General features: G+C 53.0%; 1 protein-coding gene across 1 annotated transcript in view; it reads left to right on the forward strand.

Annotated features, from left to right (window-relative positions):
• The first annotated feature begins 1,262 nt into the window (after positions 1–1,262).
• The window catches only part of LOC119566333, a 28,726-nt gene continuing 6,182 nt past the window's right edge, over positions 1,263–23,806 (forward strand). The window contains exons 1-15 of the mRNA XM_043548468.1: positions 1,263–1,468; positions 2,208–2,329; positions 2,500–3,091; positions 4,326–4,469; positions 5,271–5,455; positions 5,542–5,639; positions 7,648–7,775; positions 7,869–8,058; positions 8,147–8,297; positions 8,511–8,595; positions 9,623–9,748; positions 10,314–10,451; positions 20,648–20,893; positions 21,633–21,754; positions 21,925–22,582. Coding sequence (XP_043404403.1) covers positions 1,282–1,468; positions 2,208–2,329; positions 2,500–3,091; positions 4,326–4,469; positions 5,271–5,455; positions 5,542–5,639; positions 7,648–7,775; positions 7,869–8,058; positions 8,147–8,297; positions 8,511–8,595; positions 9,623–9,748; positions 10,314–10,451; positions 20,648–20,893; positions 21,633–21,754; positions 21,925–22,582 — 3,172 coding nt within the window. The 5' untranslated portion in view covers positions 1,263–1,281. The remainder of the gene's footprint in view (positions 1,469–2,207; positions 2,330–2,499; positions 3,092–4,325; positions 4,470–5,270; positions 5,456–5,541; positions 5,640–7,647; positions 7,776–7,868; positions 8,059–8,146; positions 8,298–8,510; positions 8,596–9,622; positions 9,749–10,313; positions 10,452–20,647; positions 20,894–21,632; positions 21,755–21,924; positions 22,583–23,806) is intronic.

A 23,806-nucleotide genomic window follows, 5' to 3' on the forward strand; every position in this document is an offset into this window, starting at 1 on the left:
AGCACCAGACAGGCTGCCCCATCAGCCCCGCAGCACTGGGTGGGTGGGCTGCCCCCCAGCACCAGACCACTGGGTGGCGTCGGGCAGCCCTCCCTTTCCCCCCAGCCCTGGAGAACTGGGTGGTGCGGCCCCAGCCACCCCAAGTCCTAGCCGCCCTAGCCCCAGCCCCAGCCCAGCAGGCTTCCCGGAAGAGGAGCAGCCCGCTTGCCTGGACTGGGGCCAACTACCAGCAGCAGAAGGAGGGGGCCTTGGGCGGTGCATGGACAGGGCCGCGCGGGGCTCTTTGCAGAGGTACAGCCTCCCCAGGCTATTGTACGCATCGTCCATGGATTGGTCTGGCTCCAACTTCCAACCGCTGGATCTTGTTCTACCCTTCTCCACTCGATTAGAGAGCCCTTTAATAGCCAGTCTTTTCTCCCTATGAATGTGCTTGGGCACTGTACTTGAGCTACTTCTTGATCTCCTTTTCGATAAGCTAAACTGACTGAGCTCTGTAAGTCTCTTGCTAGCCGGCACTTCTTCCAGCCGGCAAATTGCATTTGTGACTCTTCTCTGTATCCACTCCAGTTTTTCAATAACCTAATCACACAGAACAAGAAAGAAAAAGGCCTCATTCAATACCATGGCCACCTACACACTGACTCGACCTTGTGCCTGCCCGCCCACTTCGAATCATAGAATATCAGGCTTGGAAGGGACCTCAAGAGGTCATCTAGTCCAACCCCCTGCTCAGAGCAGGACCGATCCCCAACTAAATCATCCGATCCCAGAAGGATACACTGACTAGATCCCTCGATTCCAGGCAACTTGGCCTTCTAATTTTTGGGGCACTTGGGGTGTGCTTGAGCCCTGTTTTTAAGCTTTTCTCTGCAACTGTGAGGGCAAGAAACTTACTTTTCTTTTGAATGCACACTGAGGTTCTCAGCTAGTTCCTTGTTTCCAGGAGATGGGGCTTGAAATAAAACATCACTTACCATGGGACTTGCAATAAAATCCTGAGAGCTGGCAACACTCAAAAGGTAGCATAACAGGAGGATTCAATGGGAGGGGGGTCTTAGGGCTGAAGGCTTCGATGGTTATGTTCCCTTTCACCCTGAGCTTTGCACTTTTCACCCGGCCCCTCCCCAGCAGCAGGCAGCTCCCCAGGTGTTGCCTCTCTGCTTATCTGATTCACACCCCGCCCCCTCCCCACCACTCACCCTACAAAGCCCCGGTCCCACAGCTTCCCCCCCTTATGAGAAGTGGCTGCTAGACAGGGCTTCTTTCTTAGCATCTTCTGCCATGGGGCTGGGCTGTAGGTATTTTGTGGGCTTAGTGCTGCTCTGGTCCCTAAGAATAGCCCTTGGGCAGGGGGACTTCCACAGGGTCAGTTTCTCTGTCTTGCAACATGAGTATGACTGTGGAGACTATGGGATGCAGCTGCTGGTCTTTCCCAGCCAGGGCCGCACCGTCCGCTTCAAAGTTGTGGGTAAGTAGCTGCCTGGCTGCTTCATAAGAAAGCTAAGAAGCCTCCTGCTCGTCTGCCCTCTTAGACATGCAGGAGGGTTTTATGGGTCTCCTGTGGAAACCTCTTACTTCTACAGTATGTAATGAGAGCTTTAGGAAGGGAACAAGAAGGTTCTACTCTAGTGCTTCTTGGTGGCCTGGCTATTATCCTCAAATCTTGAGTACCCTGGTCTCCTGAAGTGAGAGTCTGTGGCTTCTGTCCCCTGGAGAAAAGACTGGAGTTAGCCCTAACCATTGAATCCAGGTAGCGAAGTCTTTCCTCACAACAGCCTGCTGATCGTGACCCACAAAATAGCAGAGGGTAAAGAGGGAACCCTGCTGGGGGGGAGACTGTAAAAGGACATACCAAAATGTGGCTGGGTATCCCAAGCTCGGGTGTAACTCGGCCCTTTGAGCTCCAGACACCTGGATCCTGTGGCCTCTGTGGGCGATCACCTCCCTGTTGTCATGCCCAAGCATGGGGTCGGATGGGATGGCCTGGCCTGGCCTGGCTCGGCCACTCTCAGCACTCCTGGCTCTAGTTCAGACTTGGTAAATGAGGGCCGTCCTGTACCTTTAGAGCTGCTTCCCACCATGCTAAACTCCACTAAACTGAAGGATGTGACAAACCACAGTCACTGTTCCAAACATGGCTACTTGGCTAAGCTTCATCAAGGGCTTTAACTCTTCCTTACCCACGACCTGTATGACTCTCTCCACAGATGAGTTTGGGACACCCTTCGAAGTTACCAACTGCTCCATCTGTCTCCATTGGGTCACATCTGGCGAGCAAGGAGCGATGATCTTCTCGGCTGGCTACAATGGCTGTCATGTCCAGAAGAAGGTGAGGGGGGTTGGCACGCCTCACCCCAGTGTACCTGAGCAACAACAGAAGCTGGAGATGGGTCCATACCTGCAGTCACACAGCCTGTGCAGCTGGGGGGCACTGTGCTTAGCGCCTACAGAGAGTCTGTTAGGCCACAATACTGACTGACTGGTGTCTCTTTATTGCAGGATGGCCGTAACCACCTGCAGGTGCGAGTGGAGGAACTGCTGAGCACCAGGGCCATCGCTGCCACCTATGATGTGAACATGACCTGCCCCAAGCCCACTGAACGTGACTTAACCCCAGAGGAGACCATGCGCTACGTGCCGCAGCCGGGCCTGGTGCGCCCGGTGCCCCAGCCGCAGCCGGGCCTGGTGCGCCCGGTGCCCCAGCCGCAGCCGGGCCTGGTGCGCCCGGTGCCCCAGCCGCAGCCGGGCCTGGTGCGCCCGGTGCCCCAGCCGCAGCCGGGCCTGGTGCGCCCGGTGCCCCAGCCGCAGCCGGGCCTGGTGCGCCCGGTGCCCCAGCCGCAGCCGGGCCTGGTGCGCCCGGTGCCCCAGCCGCAGCCGGGCCTGGTGCGCCCGGTGCCCCAGCCGCAGCCGGGCCTGGTGCGCCCGGTGCCCCAGCCGCAGCCGGGCCTGGTGCGCCCGGTGCCCCAGCCGCAGCCGGGCCTGGTGCGCCCGGTGCCCCAGCCGCAGCCGGGCCTGGTGCGCCCGGTGCCCCAGCCGCAGCCGGGCCTGGTGCGCCCGGTGCCCCAAATATATCCTCCACCAAGCAACATAGGTGTGTAGGGGTGTCTGTGACCTCTAACTGGTTTGAGTGCATGTGGGTCCCCTCTAATGGAAGGTTTCATGGTCCACTTCTGACTCCTGTGGTGGTCTTCAGAGGAGCTGAACCTTGTCTCTTGCTTGTGGCTGCCATGTTAGAGCTGGTGTTGACAGTGTTGTAAGCCATGATCAAAAATGAGATTTGTTTAGAAATCATGCTGTTCCCCCCCCCCCCCCCCGCCTCCCCCCAGTTTATTTGAAGGGAAGGGGTGGCTATTTGCCTTCTGGTTTTTCAAAGCTTTAGGGGAAGGCACTTGCTTCCAAAGTCTGTGAGCTTCTTTGGTGCAAAATCCAGTCACACATGCACCAATGTGTCCTTGCCATTGGCTGCTCAGAGGGGTTTCCCCTGTTCCTCCAGTATCCCAGGGTTTGGGATCTGATGTTGTATCCCTTCATATCTCATCCCCACATCTGCTTGCAATCTGTCTCCTTCCCCCCATGTCTCTCGCACAGGCTCTCCACAGCTCTTAGTCCCTCAGCACTCTTAGTGTCCTGTCTAGCCCTTCCCCTAAACCAGAGTGGCAGCCACTTTGCCTCTAGGTACAGCTTCAGTCTCATGAAAGAAATTCGCAGCCATGTTTTACGAGGGGCACTTTCCTCTGATTGGCTATGGGGAAATGGTGGCCTTCCTGCTAGCGTCTGCCCCATCATCAGTAAAGGGAGATGGTGACTTTAATAAAGGAAAAATTCATAGAGTAAGTGTCTGCTCACCATTTCATGAGATGGCTAGAAAAACCCACCCCGGAACTGCTAACTGTGATAAATTGGAGTGGACCACACTGCTGGCTGTGTTGAGAGGGCTGTAGGGTGTGGGTGGGGGCTCTCCTCTGACACAGCAGCAGATCAGGAGCCTGAATTTCCAAGTGAAATGTTAAGCCTGGTATCTGGCTTAATGCAAAGAAGGGCAACATCCTACATCTGGAGGACAGGGGTGGGGATCTGAGCACAATGCTGTCTGAGGTGGTATGTGGTTTGAGGTTATGGCTGTGGGGGGCAGGGTGAGCTGGGATGGAGGACCACTGTGGGAGCTCTTGCAGCCCTTTGGGGAAGGGGAGGAGGGTTGGACTGGTGTTGAGGTCAGCCACTTGTCCAGAGGTCACTACGGATCTTAAATAATCTCTGGGGAAGGGTCTCTTGTGATCCCTTCAGAGGATCTCTAGCTCTCCTTAATCCACACCCTGCTGTTCTAGGGGCCCATCTCACAGAGGAGCAGTGCCGTGTGGTGGCTGGGAAGATGCCCTGTGCGGATGCCCCAGGCCAAGCTGCTTGCTTCCAGGCTGGCTGCTGTTATGATGAGACTGACCTCACTACTCCCTGCTACTATGGCAACACAGGTAGGAGACCTGCCCTCATGTCAGTTTATGGAGCCTTTTGCCATCTCCGTCCTGGGAAGCTTGGTGACACACCGTACTTCTCAGATGAGTTTGGTCACCACCTACTAGCATGGTGAACTAGACTTGGATGCAATGTCTTTGTAACTCTCACCCTAGGCTGCAGCTGGCATCAGTTGTGTGCAAAGGGATTCCTTCCTACATCACGGTCTCTCCTCAGTTGCCCAGTGCCTGGCAGATCTTGAGAGCCAACACCAAATGTGTGGTGGCAGAGGAAGAACCATCAGACCGTACAGGCTGGTGCTCCATCATCAGATCGAAGGATAACTCTGCCGGCTTGTGTCTCGTTCCTGCACAACCTGAGCTGCAATCATGCTGTGTCAGACAAACCCACTTACCCCCATGGGGCTTCACTTGATAGATTCCAAAGCCAGAAGGGACCATTGTGATCATTAGTCTGATTTCCTGTATCACACAAGCTATAGACTTTCCCTGAAATAATTCCTCAAGCAGATCTCTTAGTAGACATCCAGTCTTGCCTTATCAGTGACCCTGGGCAAACCATTCCAAGGGTTAACTACCCTCGCTCTCAGATCTACACCTTATTTAAATACTTAGATTGGAGAAGAGCCATGAGAAATATTAGAAAACAGGCCTTGTAGTGACCAAGTTCTGCCTCTTTAGACAGAGAGAAGGTTAAGGGGTGACTTGATTCCAGTCTATCATCCAGAGTGTGGCATGGAACTCTTGCCCAATTCCTCTACCAGGAACATCTATACTGAATCCTGCTCCTTTGTGTTGCAGTCACTGTTCAGTGCCTCCTGGATGGTCACTTTGTTCTGGTGGTCTCCAGGGACATGTCTGATCACCCTATCATCCTGGAGAGTGTCCGGCTAGCCTATGCCCAGGCAGGGTGTGACCCCATCAGGATGACTGAGGCTTTTGTGATCTTCCGCTTCCCCCTCATGCAGTGCGGCACCACAGTCCAGGTGAGGGGACACCCACGGGAAGCCAGGGTGAGTGCTCTGCTCAGGGGCTTGGGGGACTAACCTGCCCCATGTCTCCACTCTTCCAGGTGATCCATGACAAACTGATCTATGAGAACCAGCTGATCTCTGGCATCGACATCCGGACTGGGCCAGACGGCTCCATCACCCGGGACAGCACCTTCATGTAAGTTGGCCTGCTCTATTGACTAGCAAGGAAGTGATGGTGAGCAGGCTTCAGCCCTTCCACAGTGGAAGCGTGAGGCCAGATACTTTCCCCTGGCAAAGATCTGATCCATCAATTTTTCAGCAGCCTCTCCTGACCACCGAAGGACTTGGGGGATGTTCTACAGGTATGGATTCCCTGCAGTCACAGACATCCCCTTTTTTGAGTGTGGGGCAATGCACCTGATCCCTAATGGGGCATGGGGCAAAATCTTGCTTTGTGAAGGGAAGGACACGCTGTGCAGCTGACTGTCCAAGAGTCAGGGTTTTACATTGTCTGATCAAATGCCAACATTGGTCAGCCTCACCTCAGTCCCTAGAAAAATCCTGCAGCAGGTCAAATCCATTCTGAAGCACTTGGCTGGTCCTGATCACCTTCCTCTCCTCCAAGTTGCATTCACCAAGGGCAAGTCATGCCTGACCAACCTGATTGCTTTCTATGACGAGAACTGGCTCTGCGCATATGGGGAAAGTGGTGGACATGATATACCTTGACTCTAACAAAGTTTGACACAGTATCCCACCGTATTCTTGACAGCAAGTTAAAAAAGTATGGACTATAAGGTGGGTCGAAAGCTGGCTAGGTCATCAAGCTCAACCGGTAGTGATCAATAGCTCTGTCTAGTTGGCAGCTGGTATCAAGCAGCATGCCCCAGGGGTCAGTCCTGGGGCTGGTTTTGTTCATCATCATTAATGATCTGGATGATGGGATGGCTTACACCCTCAGCAAGTTAATGGATGACACTAAATTGGGGGGAGAGGTAGGTAGGGTCCAGAGTGACCTAGAAAAATTGAAAATTGGGCTAAAAGAAATCTGAGGTTCAATAAGGACAAGTGCAGAGTCTGCACTTAGGAGGGAAGAATCCCATTTACTGGTACAGGCTGGGGACCGACTGGCTAAGCAGCAGTTCTACAGACAAGGTCCTGGGGATTAGAGTGAACGAGAAGCTGGCTATGAAATCAATAGTGGGCCCTTGTTGCCAAGAAAGCTACTGGTATGTTGGGCTGCATTAGTAGGAGCATTGCCAGCAGATGGAGGGAAGTGATTCCCCTCTATCCAGCACTGGGGAGGCCCATCTGGAATACTGTGTCCAGTTTTGGGCCCCCACCAACAGAAAGGATGTGGAAAAATTGGAGAGCCCAGCAGAGGGCAACAAAAATGAAGAGATGAGTGAGGGGGGATTTGATAGCAGCCTTCAACTACCTGAAGGGGTTCCAAGGAGAATGGAGCTCAGCTGTTCTCGGTGGTGGCAGATGACCGAACAAGGAGCAATGGTCTCAAGCTGCAGTGGGGGAGGTCTAGGTTGGCTATTGGGGATGGGACTATCCCACAGGGAGGGTGGTGAAGCACTGGAATGGGTTACCTAGGGAGGTGGCAGAACCTCTAAGGATGGAGATTCTGCCACCTGGCTTGACCAAGCCCTGGCTGGGATGATTTAGTTGGGGTTGGTCCTGCTTTGAGCAGGGGGTTGGACTAGCTGACCACCTGAGGTCACTTCCAATCCTAATCTTATGATTGTAAATGCCACTTGCTATGTGATCTCCAATGATGACAAGTAGGCACAGCCAGCCTGACCTGAGAAGGCCTCCGTGGGGCCACCCGGAGGGACTGATAACTCACTACAGGGTTGGTAGAAAGAAAGCTTGGATAATAGTTGGTGGCAAACTTGAGAATGCTGCCAAGAGAGATGTGACTACAAGTAAGCAGGTGCTTCTAGCCTGTCTGAGAAGGCCCCCATGTGGCCGTGCTCGGACACTCCTGCTGAGTCCCTGAGTTAGAGGGAAGAACATCTGAGTTGCTAAAAGGGTTGATACACTAGCATCCTTGGATGTCTGCCATCCAAGTACTGATAGGGCCTGACCCTGCTTGTCTCAAGCACTAATAAGGTCACTGCCAGAAACCACATGGCCTCAATCTGAATTCACAGAGCATCAGCCCCTGTCTCCTCCCTCTGCTCTCTCCTGTGCAGCCTCCATGCTCGCTGCATCTACAATGCCAGTGACTTTCTGCCAGTCCAGGTCGAGGTCTTCTTGCCCCCCACACCTGCTCCAGTCACCCAGGCAGGACCCCTCCGGCTTGAGTTGCGCATCGCCACAGGTAGGTGACCCCTCACTCCAGCACGGAGATCCCATCCCCCTGAAGGACCACAGGTGTCTCAGCTCTGCTCTCCTCCTGCCCTCTCCCCCACAGACCTGAGCTACAGATCCTATCTCACAGACAGAGACTACCCTGTGGTGAAGGTGCTCAGGGACCCTCTCTACATGGAGGTTCGCATCCTGCACAGAACAGACCCGTCCCTGGTTCTGGTTCTACACCAGTGCTGGGCCACCCCAAGTGCTAACCCCCTGCAGCAGCCGCAGTGGCCCATCCTGGTGGACGGGTGAGTGGCTGGGATGGAGGGGGAGCATGGCTTGGGGAGGAGGAAGGCGGTTTCCTTGGTCCACCCTTCTCTCATGTCTTGCTCCCAGGTGCCCGTTCCTGGGAGACAACTACAGAACCCAGCTTGTGCCCGTGGGCCCTGCCTTATCTGAGCTGCCCTTCCCGACTCACCACCAGCGCTTCGTCCTCTCCACCTTTGCCTTTGTGGACTCCGCCTCCCAGGTGGCGCTTGAGGGAGAGGTGAGAAGGGGCCCACATATAAAGCGGGTGAGGAGGGGGAAGTCGGAGTGCAGGGGCAGGAGCTCCTATTTCAGTCAGGTCCTGACCTTCACATTGTCTCTGCTGAGGCGCTGCACATGCAGAACCAAACTGATAGCTGTGGATCTACTTCCTGGCTCCTACCAGCACTGGCCAGTCACTCACTAACTCCATTCTCACTTGTGTGGATTTTAGGTGTACATTTACTGTAGCGCCTCAGCTTGCTACCCCTCCCGGCTGGAGCCCTGCAGGACCATGTGCCCATCAGGAGCTGCTACGAGTAAGTCGGAGTGGCTCCATCTGGGCCCCAGTGGTCTGAAACCCATGTGGGTTTCTACAAGCTGCCATCCCAAATACCAGAGGACTCATAGTGAACAGAGATCTGCCTGTCCTGCTATATTGGAGGAGGGCAAACTACCGCCCACAGGACCATCCTGCCCGGCCCCTGAGTTCCCGGCCGGGGAGGCTAGCCCCCAGCCCCTCCTGTGCCGTCCAGCACTCTACTCCGGCAGGGCTGTGAGCTCCTGCTGCTCTGAGCAGCATCATAAGGGGGTTGGCCTTGGATAAGGGGCAGAGGGTCCCAGGGGGCAGTCGGGACAGGGGCTGGTTGGATTGGGCAGAGGTTCAGGGGGGCAGTCAGGGGGCATTGGATAGTCGTTGGAGTCCAGCGGGGGCTGTCAGGGAGCGGGGGGTTGGATAGGGGTGTGGTCCCAGGGCGCAGTTAGGGGCAGGGGTCCTGGGAGGGGGCAGTCAGGAGACAAGGAGTTGGGGGGGCAGAGGGGGTTTCTGAGGTGGGCAGTCAGGGGGCAGGAAGTGGGAGGGAGCCAGGCTCTTTGGGGAGGCACAGCCTTCCCTACCTGGCCCTCCATATAGTTTTACAGTGCTAATGTGGCCCTCAGGCCAAAAAGTTTGCCCAGCCCTGTGCTATACACTGACTGCAAGGCGTTCAGCCCAGCTCGTTATGTACCTGTACCATGTACTGTAGCGCTAGCTGGGGTATGATGGGCTAACACGAAGAGGTAAATGGCCTAATCTCCTACAATTGCCCTATGTAGGAGACAATACTAGAAATTGCCTCTGGAGTGTGGAGTGTCTGCTGCTCCTGATGAAATGGCCTTTCTTCCCAACTTCTCCCACACTTCAAATAAGCAATTCAGGAAGATCTAATACCTGGTACCACAACCTGTCAGGAGGCCTGTAAGGGCTCATGGTTGAGTCCATGGTGACACTGCATTTCATGACGATGGGCCCTCTGGCTGTGAGTGCACTGGACAGACAGCTCCCTAACTCTCCATTCCATCTCCCAGGAGGCCGCCGGTTCCTGGATATCAACAATGGGACAGGAGAGCCCCAGGACCTGGTGAGCTCTCCTGGCCCTGTGATCTTCCAGGAGAGCCCTGAGCCATGGAGAGAGCACGTCTATGAGAACAAGGGTGAGTTTTCTGTTAAACCCGAGTAGGACAACTGGCATCTTGCACAGTAACCTGGAATACAGCAAGTCAATGCTGTCTAGGGGGTTCTAATGTAAATGTTCGGGCGGGGGAGCTACATGCAGAAGTCACTCCTTGATGATCCATATGTAAGCTAATGCTGGCTGACACCACACCTGTGAGTGCTTCCTATGAGTGGGCCAATGTTGGGTTATTTCCTTATCCTTTGGACATTCATAGGATGTCTCAAAACCCAGCAAACTTGGGGGGGGGGGGGGGGGGGACACTATGGCACCTCAATGGTGACTTGTATGCCCTGAGCCTCTGTGGCACTCAATGCACTGGGGCTAGCATTGCCTCAGCCATTCAATAGAAGGCAATCAATGGGATGGTGGTGCTGGCTCACAGTCTAAAAAGTGAGTTGACAATTCAAGTATCTTTCTGATGAAGGCTGGCCTAAGCGGTAGGGGGAGCACCACTGGGGCAGGGAAGTCTAGGTGTCATCTCCACACTTTAGACCCTACAGAAATCAGGATTGTCTTAACCTCTCCTCCTCTTCCTCCTCCAGACCCTGTCTCCAGACTGGACCTGACCCTGGTGCTTCTGGCCATGCTTTCATTGGTGGCTGTGGTTTCTCTTGTTACTGTGACACTACTCCATAGGAGAAGCAGCTGGATGACAAGGTCCCCAATCTTCCATGGCAGATGACTGTAAAATAAGGGAGGGGGAGCAGAAATAAAATGTCTGGACTGCACTAATGTCTTGTGGTAGCATGTGTCCCTCTGGGGGAGGGAACAGCAGTTGTTGAGGCCAGGCGTCTACTACTGGCCTTGTAGCTCTTCCCCAGTCAGCAGCAGAACAGACCTCTCTGCAGGGATAGACACCAGAATAGGATGTGGCATAGAGGACAGGAAGAAGACTGCAAGCTAGCACTAGACAAGGTAAATCAAATGGCTTTCTCTCATCTCCTGGGGTCCTATCTGGGGGGAGGGGAAGCCACTCAGCTGAACTAGAGACTTTTTGATTAACTTTACTGTGAATAGCTGGATTCTAACTCCACTGGGCACGCAATAAGAACGACTGGCGCTTGCCAGTCTAACATGAAGTCCATGTGAGCAAGCTGGGGGACAAGCCTAAGTCTGGTAATTAGAAACCCTTGTGTCTTCTGTGGGGGCTGTGGCCAGCCCCTAGCTTACAGGAGGTGGTGAAGATTTCCCCATTGTGTTAGTGACTGGGAAACCTGATGCTTCAAGACCTTAAGCATCCTGCCTTACAGCTGGGATCTCCCCCATAACTGCTATCTCCTGCTTCTTGACCCTTAAGCTATATCTATGGGGCACTCCAAAGTGTGGCTGTAGTGCGCACACACAGACCTCAATGAGCTAGCTTTCATCAAGCTAGTTGAAATAACAGTAGTGGAAGCATGGACTATACAAGACTAGCTGGGACTCTGGGTCAGGCTCCAGTGGGTAGCCTGTGCTGCTGTTGCTCTACTGCTTGATCTGGCTAGGCTAAAGCTACCTTGGCTACATCTACACACTCACCTCTGTCTACACAGCAATCTACCCTTCTCCATTTGCATTAGTTTCCTTCTATCTCACCTGGGAAACTACAGCCCTCCAGCTCCTCTCCAAATCCCCTTCCAACAGCTAAATCTTCTCTCCCACTGCTCCTACCATGTCAACATCCTCCACCTACTGTAGAACCCACAGGGACTGTCACACTAACGTGGTGTGACTGTTCTAGCCCCTCTATGAGCATCTTCTAGGGTAGCCTACTGTGGGACTGGATCCTGCAGACACTTAATGTGCATGTGGTAATGACTTCATGGGGACTTCACGCATGCATGGAGTTAAGCACATGCTGAGGGCTGGCCAAGCAACACAAACTGTTCATTAAATGTCAACGTTCAGTCTGCAGTAGGCAAAACCAATGCCTCAAAACTCTTCATGGAAAAAGCAGAAAGACATGCGTATCCTAGAAATGCATGGGCACTCGCCTGAGATCTAGGAGACATGGGTTTGAGTCCCTGCTCTGCCTGACTGGGTGCACCTGTGTACTCCTGCATCCCAAAATGGAGTGTTGCAAGGTCAGAGTCTTGGACTGTAAGAGGATGGCAGCAGGGATCATGCTTCTGTTACTCTCTGCAAAAAGCATTCTGTGATGGCTTGGCACAATAATGAACGGAAGCCTGGTGGCTTCAAGGCACAAGGCCATGAATTTGCCATTTGCTAAAATTCAAAGTAGTATAAAAATCATGCTGTAGTTGTAAAAGCCTTTGCTTCTGTGCTTAAGTCATGTACTTGAGGACTAACAATGAGAATTATTGCTGAAAGCTGGGCACTTATCTGCTAGAGGCAACAGAGAAGGAGAAAGACTTGGGTGTATTGCTTGATCATAGGATGACTCTGATGCAGCTGGGAACAAGGCTAACCCAGTCATGGGATACTCAGGTGAGGTATTTCCAGTAGAGCCCGGGAAGTGCTAGTACCATTATACAAGGCACTGGTGAGACCTCATCTGGAATACTGTATGCAATTCTGGTCTCCCATGTGTAAGATGAATTCAAACTGGACCAGATATGGAGAAGGGCTACTAGGATGTCCAGAGAAATGGATAACCTCACTTATGAGAGGAGACAGAAATACTTTTATTTAGCCTAACCAAAAGAAGGCTGAGGGGAGAGAGAGAGTTGATTGTTCTCTCTAAATGCATCAGAGGGATAACTATCACAGAGGAATTAACATAAGCACCAACGTGCACACAAGAACAAATGGATATAAACTGGCCATAAACAAGTTTAGGCTTTAGATTAGACAAAAGTTTCTCTCCATCAGAGGAGTGAGGTTCTGGAGCAACCTTTCAAAGGGAGCAGAGTGTTGGGGGGCAAAAAGCAAAACTGGCTTCAAGACTGAGCTTCATAAGTTTATGGAGGGGATGGTAGGATGAGACTGCCTACAATGGCACACGGCTGATCTGTGACCGCTAGCTGCAAATATCTCCAATGGCTGGTTACAGGACACTAGATGGGGAGGGCTCTGAGTTACCTTGGGGAAAGAATTCTTTCCCCAAGGTATCTAGCTGGTGGGTCTTGCCCACATGTTCAGGGTCTCACTGATCACCATTTTGGGGAATGGGAAGGAATTTCCCCCATGTCAGAGACCCTGTGGCTGGGGGTTTGCCGTCCTCTCCAGCACAGGGCACGGGTCACTTGCAGGTTTAAACTAATGTAAATGTGGGGATTCTGTTTAGTTTTGTCTTTATATCATTATTTGAGGATATCACTAACTCAGACAGAGGTCATGGGTGTATTGCAGGAGTGGCTGGGTGAGGTTCTGTAGCCTGTAATGCGCAGGAGGTCAGACTAGATGACCGTGATGGTCCCTTCCGACCTTAAAGTCTGTGACAGAAGAGAGACGGGGTTCCCTGAAAGCTCAACAATGGCAGCGGACAGCCAACTATAAGCAATAACGCAACACTGGAGATACAAGTTGCATGCAGCTGGATGGGTGCCTGTGACTTTCTTTCTACCAGCTAAATGACTGTCTTTGCTGATTGCATTGTCACATCTTGCACATGAAAGACTTGGTATCATCTTGGCACAGAAGTAAGACATATAATTGCCTTAGGGTACCAGAAACAATCCACAGGGAGTGGTGCAAGCTACAATGTTTGAATCAGGATTGCCAGCACTGATCTGTGCCAGGATAGAACAATAGCAATAAGCTGTTTCCTCCAACAACCCAATGGTGTATTTAAATGATGCAAAACTGGGGGTCAATAGTGGCTGATGGGCAGTGGTGGGGGTGGGCAGTGTGCTTTCCAGGACTGCAGTGATGGAGAGGGAAGCCTTAGCTAACCGAACTACCCTGGAGCCAAAACAATAGGGTGGCAGCAGAAGAACAAGTTTCAGACACAAGGGAAAGGGAGTAAGTTCTGTATTTCTGCTACTGCTGCCTATTAAAATCTTTAAACGGAAAACCCTGGCCATCCCGAATTCTAAAGGCAGGGTGAAGAAGAAGGGAGGCCTCAGTAGCCTACTGAAAGGCCAATTCTGAATGTGTATAAAATGTCATTGCGTGGGGTTTCTTCCAGACACTGAAGGTGAGGGATGATTTTCCCCTGACAGAAAAGGCCTGCTTCAAAGTCCATGGGAATCCTTCCATTGACTTCAGGGGCAGAGACACTAGACAGGAGAGGATGAAACTTCTCCACTTAGGGGAAAAGTGCTGAGTGAGATAGAAAAGTGGCCAAATGTTTCTCCTGCTGAAGTAGGGAGACTTGGGCCTGGTCTACAGTAAGCGGTTATTTCCGAATTAGGAGAGTTACCTCAAAATAAACCTGGTTCCATCCACACGACCGAACCAGTCTTTTCGATTTAAAGGGCTCTTTACTCCGATTTCTGTACTCCACCTTGGCAAGTGGAGTAGCCACACTAAAACTGAGATCGCAGTTCCGGGTTAGAGGTACTGTGGACGCAATTTGACAATATTAGCCTCTGGGAGCTATCCCAGAATGCTCCCTTGTGACCGCTCCGGACAACTCTCTGAACTCCGATGCACTAGCCAGGTAGGCAGGAAAAGCCCCGGGAACTTTTGAATTTCCTGTTTGGTCACCATCAGCACAGTCCACCATCACAGGAGACCATGCAGAGTCCACCATCTCAAGAGACCACGCAGTCCCGGATTCACAGACGAGCTCCAGCTTGGTCTGAACGGGAGGTACTGGATCTCATTGCATGTTGGGGAGACGAATCTCTTCTGGCTCAACTATGTTCCAAAAAAAGGAACGCAAATACATACATTAAACTCTCCACGGCCATGACGGAAAGAGGCTACTCCAGGGACACAGAACAGTGTCGTACATATAATCAAGGAGCTGCAAGCTGAATTCTGTTGCCCGGCCGCATGTGATGGCTTACTCACACCAAAGTGGCAGGCACTTCAGTATGAGAGGCAAAATGAGACCTTGTACAGAAAGAATATGTGCTGTGTATTATGAATTGCCTGTTTCACTGAGAAACAGCATCCCCTTTGTTCTCTAAACTGTATCTTTTAAAATACTACTCTCCCTTTTTCTTCTCCTGCAGCAGGCGCAAATGTTTCAATGCGGCCCCTATCTACTCTGTCCCAGAGGCTGGTCCAGATTAGAAGATGGAAAAAATGAACTCGGGACAATAACTGCTGAGCTCTTGCAGTCCTCCTGCATTGATAGGGCCCAGTTGAATGCATGGAGGCAAACAATTGCAGAGTCGCGTAAAGCGTTACATGAATATGAAGAGAGGAAGGACGTGGGCGATGAGAGCAGGCAGGATGCTATGGTCAAGCTCATGGGGGAGCAAACTGATATGCTCCGCTGTATGGTGGATCTAATGCGGGAAAGGCAGCAAGACCACAGACTGCTGCTGCAGCCCCTGGATAACCGCCCTCCCTCCTCCCCAAGTTCGATAGCCTCCTCACCCAGACGCCCAAGAACATGCCGGGGGGGGGGGGGGGGGGGGGGGGAGGCTGCGGGGACCAACACAGTCAACCCCAGAGGATTGCACAAGCAGCAGAAAACTGGCATATCCTAAATTTTGATTTGGTTTCTGGACTAGTCCTTCCCTCCTCCTCGTCCACCCCCGTAACCCAATACCCCCCTCTAGCTTCTGATTTCTCTCAATGTTTTGTGCAACAACTAATACAGAACGGTTTTTAAACAATTGTGACTTTATTTCCTTTCATATATATATATATGGGGGGGGCAGGTAACTTTAAGAGAAACAACAACAACTCTCACAGCGTACACTGGCCAGTCATGAAACTGGCTTTCAAAGCTTCTCTGATGTGCAGCACGCCCTGCTGCGCTCTTCTAATCACCCTGTTGTCTGGCTGTGTGAAACTTGTCAGCAGGCAAGTTGCCTCAACCTCCCACCCCACCATAAATGTCTTCCCCTTACTCTCACAGATATTGTGGAGCACACAACAAGCAGCAATTACAATTGGAATATTGGTTGTGCTGAGATCTAACCAAGTCAGGAAACTGCACCAGCGTGCTTTCAAACGTCCAAATGCACATTCTACCACCTTTCTGCACTTGCTCAGCCTAGAGTTGAACTGCTCCTTACTACTGTCCAGGGTGCCTATGTACGGCTTCATGAGCCATGGCATTTAGGGGTAGTCTGGGTCCCCCAAGATAACTATAGGCATTTCAACATCCCCAACAGTAATTTTCTGGTCTGGGAAGTAAGTTCCTTCCTGCAGCTGTTCAAACAGACCAGAGTTCCTGAAGATGCGAGCGTCATGCACCTTTCCAGGTCATCCCACGCTGATGTCGGTGAAACGTCCCTTGTGATCCACCAGTGCTTGCAGCGCCATGGAAAAGTACCCCTTGCGGTTTATGTACTGGCTGCCCTGGTGTTCCGGGGCGAAGATGGGGATATGTGTTCCGTCTGTTGCCTGCCGCACTTAGGGAATCCCAGCGCATTAAAGCCATCCACAATGGTCTGCACGTTTCCCAAAGTCACTCCCCTTGATAGCAACTGGTCATTGATTGCATTGGCTACTTGCAGCACAGCAGCCCCCACAGTAGATTTCCCCACTCCAAACTGATTCCCGACTGACCGGTAGCTGTCGGGCATTGCAAGCTTCCACAGGGCTATGGCCACTTGCTTCTCAACTGTGAGGGCTGCTCTCATTTTGGTGTCTTTGCGCTTCAGGGCAGGGGACAGCAAGTCACAAAGTGCCATGAAAGTGGCCTTACGCGTACGAAAGTTTCGCAGCCACTGGGAATCATCCCATACCTGCAACACTATGCGGTCCCACCAGTCTGTGCTTGTTTCCCGGGCCCAGAATCGGCGTTCCACAGCATGAACCTGGCCCAACAGCACCATGATCTCCCAATCGCCACATGCCGTGCTGTCTGTGTCCATGGAGAAGCTCGCAAGCGTGGCAATAGCGGGAGAGCAGAGTTGGTGGCAGAAGCTGTGTTGCTCGGTTCACGATGGCCGAGCAGAGTTGAGTTGGAGAGGTGGTTTCATCGTAGCAGGAGAGCAGTAGTGCACCATCTGCTGAAAGCAGTATGGCGTCTGCATGCCAAAAAGGGGCGAAACGATTGTCTGTCGTAGCTTTCTGATGACACACATCCAGAAACACCCGCCAGAATGTTTTTGCCCCATCATGCTTAACTGGGAGCTTAACAGAGAATTCCAATGGGCGGCAGGGACTGTGGGAACTGTGGGATAGCTACCCACAGTAGGGGCACGGCTCTGACATTTGATGCTAGCCTTGGTACTGTGGACGCAATCTGCCAAATTCACCCGCTTTAGTGGGGACACAGAAGACCGAACGTATAAAATAGCTTCCGAAAATTCGAATAGAATAATTTTGAAATAATTTTGTACTGTAAACGTACTGAGGGTTAGCAGTGCCATGAGAAAAAGACAGACAGAGCCTAGGAAAACCACCAGCCAAGAGAAGCTCAAGAGGCCTAAGCCTACTGAGGTGTCCTTACATCCCATCCTCAGGTTTCACATAGCTCAGGCTGAGGCCTGCCTCGTTCTGTGGAGCTCCATACTTGGCCAGGTTAGGCTTCTTCAAGGCCTGGTATGAGGCCTCCCTGCTTTTTCACTAGTTTCACCCCTAACTTGGACTCTACACAGGCCACCAGGGCTAACCCCCTTAATCTTATTTTAAAAGAGTTATAAAATCATTAACAATCATGGGCCTCAGTTCCACACCTCATCAGAACAATGGCACCTCCATCAGCCCCTGGCACCACGCCAGAGCCCTGTTCCAACACTGACTCAGACAGAACGCAGTGACTCCTAGTGAATTAACACCACTGTTTTCTGGACCTCCTGGGTTTTGCCCACAGATCCCCCTACTCAGCACTGAGCGGGCCTGATCCTTCCAAAGGTATGACATGTAATGATAGGTCTCAGCTGGTGTCCCTTATGGGGTTGGTGATGGGATAAAGCACCAGGGTGACTAGGGGCCAGGACTACACCTGTACAGAGATGACGATGTCACCCGCATGAGGGGAGCTTGGGGATCTGTTGCTCTCTAGTGGCTGGTTCACATGGATGTTAATGAGTGTGCTACAGCCACTCCCTAGAGATGGTTCGTCCTTTTAGTTCAGAATCGCCTGGTTTTTGCTCTGAAGATCATGGAGTTTAAATCTCAGTGTGGGCCCAAGCAGGAGCAGTTAAAATTGCAAGCCAGAGATTGACATACGGGGCAAGGGGGTGCAGAGCAGTGGGACAGAAGACCAGACTAGCAGCATGTGTGTAGGTCAGAGTTAAGAGTACTAGCAGAGCTGTGGAGGAGGCGTATTTGGCAGCTGTTAGCATCAGGCTCAGGGGCCCGTTCTCCATTCCCCAGTCACAGGAGCAGTTTCTCTACACACCTTGCTTGCCCTGCCGCAAAGATAAAGCATCTTTGAATGAGTTTTACATTCCTCCCCCGATGCCCCCCCCGCCCCAGTGTTCACAACACAACAGGGAAGTAGGGAAGAAGCAGAGACAGAGTTACCAATTCTCATCATGTTATTGTGAGTGATGCAATAATTGTGCTTTTCTTAAAGCTCCAGCTCCTGGAGTCAGGTGAACATACCAGAACGTCAGCTTTCCTTTTAAAAACAGGGTTTCGAGCCTCATCTTTTTGTTTTATGTTTGTATGGTGCCTGGCCCAATGGGGTCCTGCTCCATGACCGGAGCTCTTAAGCACTGCAGGACTACAAATACATAATAACTGTAGAGACAGAGAAGCTTCAAAGCATGACCTCCGCAGATTCAAAAGCCAGAAAAGCATTTTAAAATAGCCACAAATTTGTTATTTTTAAAATCTCATGATTTTTAAGGGAAGCTCATGCGTTTGGGGGGCCTCAGGATTTTTGAGCGCTCAGGGTTGGCGATATTCTCGGCAGTGAGAAGGGCAGAAAGAGCGAGGGAGATGAGACGGGGAGCCCCAACCCCAAAGAGCCAAAAATCAAGAGATTGCTGCAAAAATCATGAGCTTTTTCACACAAAAAATACACTTGAGGGGTTTTTTCATAGGTTCATGGATTTTCAGGCCAGAAGGGACCCTTAGATCAACCAATCTGACCTCCAGCAGAGCACAGACCAGAGAATGTCACCCTGTTACCTCTGCATGGAGCCCGATAACTTGTGTCTGAGTAAAGCGTCTTCCAGACAGGCCGCCTGTGGGCTGGTCTACACTAGAAAGTTAGGTTGACCCAGGTGTGTCCCTCAGGGCTGTGAAAAATTCACCCTCCTGAGAGACGTAGTTAATCCAACCTCTCTCCCAGGGTAGATGCCATGAGCTCACTGGAAGAACTCTGCCATCGTCCTACCTCTCGGAGCGGTGGATTTACGACAGCGTTGCTGCAGTAAGTGTCAGCACTACAGGGCAGCTGTGTAAACATAGCCTGATCGAGAATCCACCACTTCCAGTGGCCATCTGCTCCAAGGGTTAGTCACCCTTCAAAATGTGTGCCTTACGTCTACCTTAGATTTGGCCACGGACGGTGGGTGAACCACAGGCTTGGGGAGGCTAGCCCCTGGCCCGGCCCACCCCTTGAGCCTGAGGCCCCACCCCAAAGCCCAGAATCCCTCCCTCCCGCGGCTACCTGCCCCCCCTCCCAATCCCGGGTTGCCCAAGCACCACCAGCCCCAAAGCGCCAGGGCACACACACACACTCAGAGCACCAGACAGGCTGCCCCATCAGCCCCGCAGCACTGGGTGGGTGGGCTGCCCCCCAGCACCAGACCACTGGGTGGCGTCGGGCAGCCCTCCCTTTCCCCCCAGCCCTGGAGAACTGGGTGGTGCGGCCCCAGCCACCCCAAGTCCTAGCCGCCCTAGCCCCAGCCCCAGCCCAGCAGGCTTCCCGGAAGAGGAGCAGCCCGCTTGCCTGGACTGGGGCCAACTACCAGCAGCAGAAGGAGGGGGCCTTGGGCGGTGCATGGACAGGGCCGCGCGGGGCTCTTTGCAGAGGTACAGCCTCCCCAGGCTATTGTACGCATCGTCCATGGATTGGTCTGGCTCCAACTTCCAACCGCTGGATCTTGTTCTACCCTTCTCCACTCGATTAGAGAGCCCTTTAATAGCCAGTCTTTTCTCCCTATGAATGTGCTTGGGCACTGTACTTGAGCTACTTCTTGATCTCCTTTTCGATAAGCTAAACTGACTGAGCTCTGTAAGTCTCTTGCTAGCCGGCACTTCTTCCAGCCGGCAAATTGCATTTGTGACTCTTCTCTGTATCCACTCCAGTTTTTCAATAACCTAATCACACAGAACAAGAAAGAAAAAGGCCTCATTCAATACCATGGCCACCTACACACTGACTCGACCTTGTGCCTGCCCGCCCACTTCGAATCATAGAATATCAGGCTTGGAAGGGACCTCAAGAGGTCATCTAGTCCAACCCCCTGCTCAGAGCAGGACCGATCCCCAACTAAATCATCCGATCCCAGAAGGATACACTGACTAGATCCCTCGATTCCAGGCAACTTGGCCTTCTAATTTTTGGGGCACTTGGGGTGTGCTTGAGCCCTGTTTTTAAGCTTTTCTCTGCAACTGTGAGGGCAAGAAACTTACTTTTCTTTTGAATGCACACTGAGGTTCTCAGCTAGTTCCTTGTTTCCAGGAGATGGGGCTTGAAATAAAACATCACTTACCATGGGACTTGCAATAAAATCCTGAGAGCTGGCAACACTCAAAAGGTAGCATAACAGGAGGATTCAATGGGAGGGGGGTCTTAGGGCTGAAGGCTTCGATGGTTATGTTCCCTTTCACCCTGAGCTTTGCACTTTTCACCCGGCCCCTCCCCAGCAGCAGGCAGCTCCCCAGGTGTTGCCTCTCTGCTTATCTGATTCACACCCCGCCCCCTCCCCACCACTCACCCTACAAAGCCCCGGTCCCACAGCTTCCCCCCCTTATGAGAAGTGGCTGCTAGACAGGGCTTCTTTCTTAGCATCTTCTGCCATGGGGCTGGGCTGTAGGTATTTTGTGGGCTTAGTGCTGCTCTGGTCCCTAAGAATAGCCCTTGGGCAGGGGGACTTCCACAGGGTCAGTTTCTCTGTCTTGCAACATGAGTATGACTGTGGAGACTATGGGATGCAGCTGCTGGTCTTTCCCAGCCAGGGCCGCACCGTCCGCTTCAAAGTTGTGGGTAAGTAGCTGCCTGGCTGCTTCATAAGAAAGCTAAGAAGCCTCCTGCTCGTCTGCCCTCTTAGACATGCAGGAGGGTTTTATGGGTCTCCTGTGGAAACCTCTTACTTCTACAGTATGTAATGAGAGCTTTAGGAAGGGAACAAGAAGGTTCTACTCTAGTGCTTCTTGGTGGCCTGGCTATTATCCTCAAATCTTGAGTACCCTGGTCTCCTGAAGTGAGAGTCTGTGGCTTCTGTCCCCTGGAGAAAAGACTGGAGTTAGCCCTAACCATTGAATCCAGGTAGCGAAGTCTTTCCTCACAACAGCCTGCTGATCGTGACCCACAAAATAGCAGAGGGTAAAGAGGGAACCCTGCTGGGGGGGAGACTGTAAAAGGACATACCAAAATGTGGCTGGGTATCCCAAGCTCGGGTGTAACTCGGCCCTTTGAGCTCCAGACACCTGGATCCTGTGGCCTCTGTGGGCGATCACCTCCCTGTTGTCATGCCCAAGCATGGGGTCGGATGGGATGGCCTGGCCTGGCCTGGCTCGGCCACTCTCAGCACTCCTGGCTCTAGTTCAGACTTGGTAAATGAGGGCCGTCCTGTACCTTTAGAGCTGCTTCCCACCATGCTAAACTCCACTAAACTGAAGGATGTGACAAACCACAGTCACTGTTCCAAACATGGCTACTTGGCTAAGCTTCATCAAGGGCTTTAACTCTTCCTTACCCACGACCTGTATGACTCTCTCCACAGATGAGTTTGGGACACCCTTCGAAGTTACCAACTGCTCCATCTGTCTCCATTGGGTCACATCTGGCGAGCAAGGAGCGATGATCTTCTCGGCTGGCTACAATGGCTGTCATGTCCAGAAGAAGGTGAGGGGGGTTGGCACGCCTCACCCCAGTGTACCTGAGCAACAACAGAAGCTGGAGATGGGTCCATACCTGCAGTCACACAGCCTGTGCAGCTGGGGGGCACTGTGCTTAGCGCCTACAGAGAGTCTGTTAGGCCACAATACTGACTGACTGGTGTCTCTTTATTGCAGGATGGCCGTAACCACCTGCAGGTGCGAGTGGAGGAACTGCTGAGCACCAGGGCCATCGCTGCCACCTATGATGTGAACATGACCTGCCCCAAGCCCACTGAACGTGACTTAACCCCAGAGGAGACCATGCGCTACGTGCCGCAGCCGGGCCTGGTGCGCCCGGTGCCCGTGCCGCAGCCGGGCCTGGTGCGCCCGGTGCCCGTGCCGCAGCCGGGCCTGGTGCGCCCGGTGCCCGTGCCGCAGCCGGGCCTGGTGCGCCCGGTGCCCGTGCCGCAGCCGGGCGTGGTGCGCCCGGTGCCCGTGCCGCAGCCGGGCCTGGTGCGCCCGGTGCCCCAGCCGCAGCCGGGCCTGGTGCGCCCGGTGCCCCAGCCGCAGCCGGGCCTGGTGCGCCCGGTGCCCCAGCCGCAGCCGGGCCTGGTGCGCCCGGTGCCCCAGCCGCAGCCGGGCCTGGTGCGCCCGGTGCCCCAGCCGCAGCCGGGCCTGGTGCGCCCGGTGCCCCAGCCGCAGCCGGGCCTGGTGCGCCCGGTGCCCCAGCCGCAGCCGGGCCTGGTGCGCCCGGTGCCCCAGCCGCAGCCGGGCCTGGTGCGCCCGGTGCCCCAGCCGCAGCCGGGCCTGGTGCGCCCGGTGCCCCAAATATATCCTCCACCAAGCAACATAGGTGTGTAGGGGTGTCTGTGACCTCTAACTGGTTTGAGTGCATGTGGGTCCCCTCTAATGGAAGGTTTCATGGTCCACTTCTGACTCCTGTGGTGGTCTTCAGAGGAGCTGAACCTTGTCTCTTGCTTGTGGCTGCCATGTTAGAGCTGGTGTTGACAGTGTTGTAAGCCATGATCAAAAATTAGATTTGTTTAGAAATCATGCTGTTCCCCCCCCCCCCCCGCCTCCCCCCAGTTTATTTGAAGGGAAGGGGTGGCTATTTGCCTTCTGGTTTTTCAAAGCTTTAGGGGAAGGCACTTGCTTCCAAAGTCTGTGAGCTTCTTTGGTGCAAAATCCAGTCACACATGCACCAATGTGTCCTTGCCATTGGCTGCTCAGAGGGGTTTCCCCTGTTCCTCCAGTATCCCAGGGTTTGGGATCTGATGTTGTATCCCTTCATATCTCATCCCCACATCTGCTTGCAATCTGTCTCCTTCCCCCCATGTCTCTCGCACAGGCTCTCCACAGCTCTTAGTCCCTCAGCACTCTTAGTGTCCTGTCTAGCCCTTCCCCTAAACCAGAGTGGCAGCCACTTTGCCTCTAGGTACAGCTTCAGTCTCATGAAAGAAATTCGCAGCCATGTTTTACGAGGGGCACTTTCCTCTGATTGGCTATGGGGAAATGGTGGCCTTCCTGCTAGCGTCTGCCCCATCATCAGTAAAGGGAGATGGTGACTTTAATAAAGGAAAAATTCATAGAGTAAGTGTCTGCTCACCATTTCATGAGATGGCTAGAAAAACCCACCCCGGAACTGCTAACTGTGATAAATTGGAGTGGACCACACTGCTGGCTGTGTTGAGAGGGCTGTAGGGTGTGGGTGGGGGCTCTCCTCTGACACAGCAGCAGATCAGGAGCCTGAATTTCCAAGTGAAATGTTAAGCCTGGTATCTGGCTTAATGCAAAGAAGGGCAACATCCTACATCTGGAGGACAGGGGTGGGGATCTGAGCACAATGCTGTCTGAGGTGGTATGTGGTTTGAGGTTATGGCTGTGGGGGGCAGGGTGAGCTGGGATGGAGGACCACTGTGGGAGCTCTTGCAGCCCTTTGGGGAAGGGGAGGAGGGTTGGACTGGTGTTGAGGTCAGCCACTTGTCCAGAGGTCACTACGGATCTTAAATAATCTCTGGGGAAGGGTCTCTTGTGATCCCTTCAGAGGATCTCTAGCTCTCCTTAATCCACACCCTGC

The sequence above is a fragment of the Chelonia mydas genome, chromosome 6 (assembly GCF_015237465.2).
Source record: "Chelonia mydas isolate rCheMyd1 chromosome 6, rCheMyd1.pri.v2, whole genome shotgun sequence".
NCBI classification, from domain to species: Eukaryota; Metazoa; Chordata; order Testudines; family Cheloniidae; genus Chelonia; species Chelonia mydas.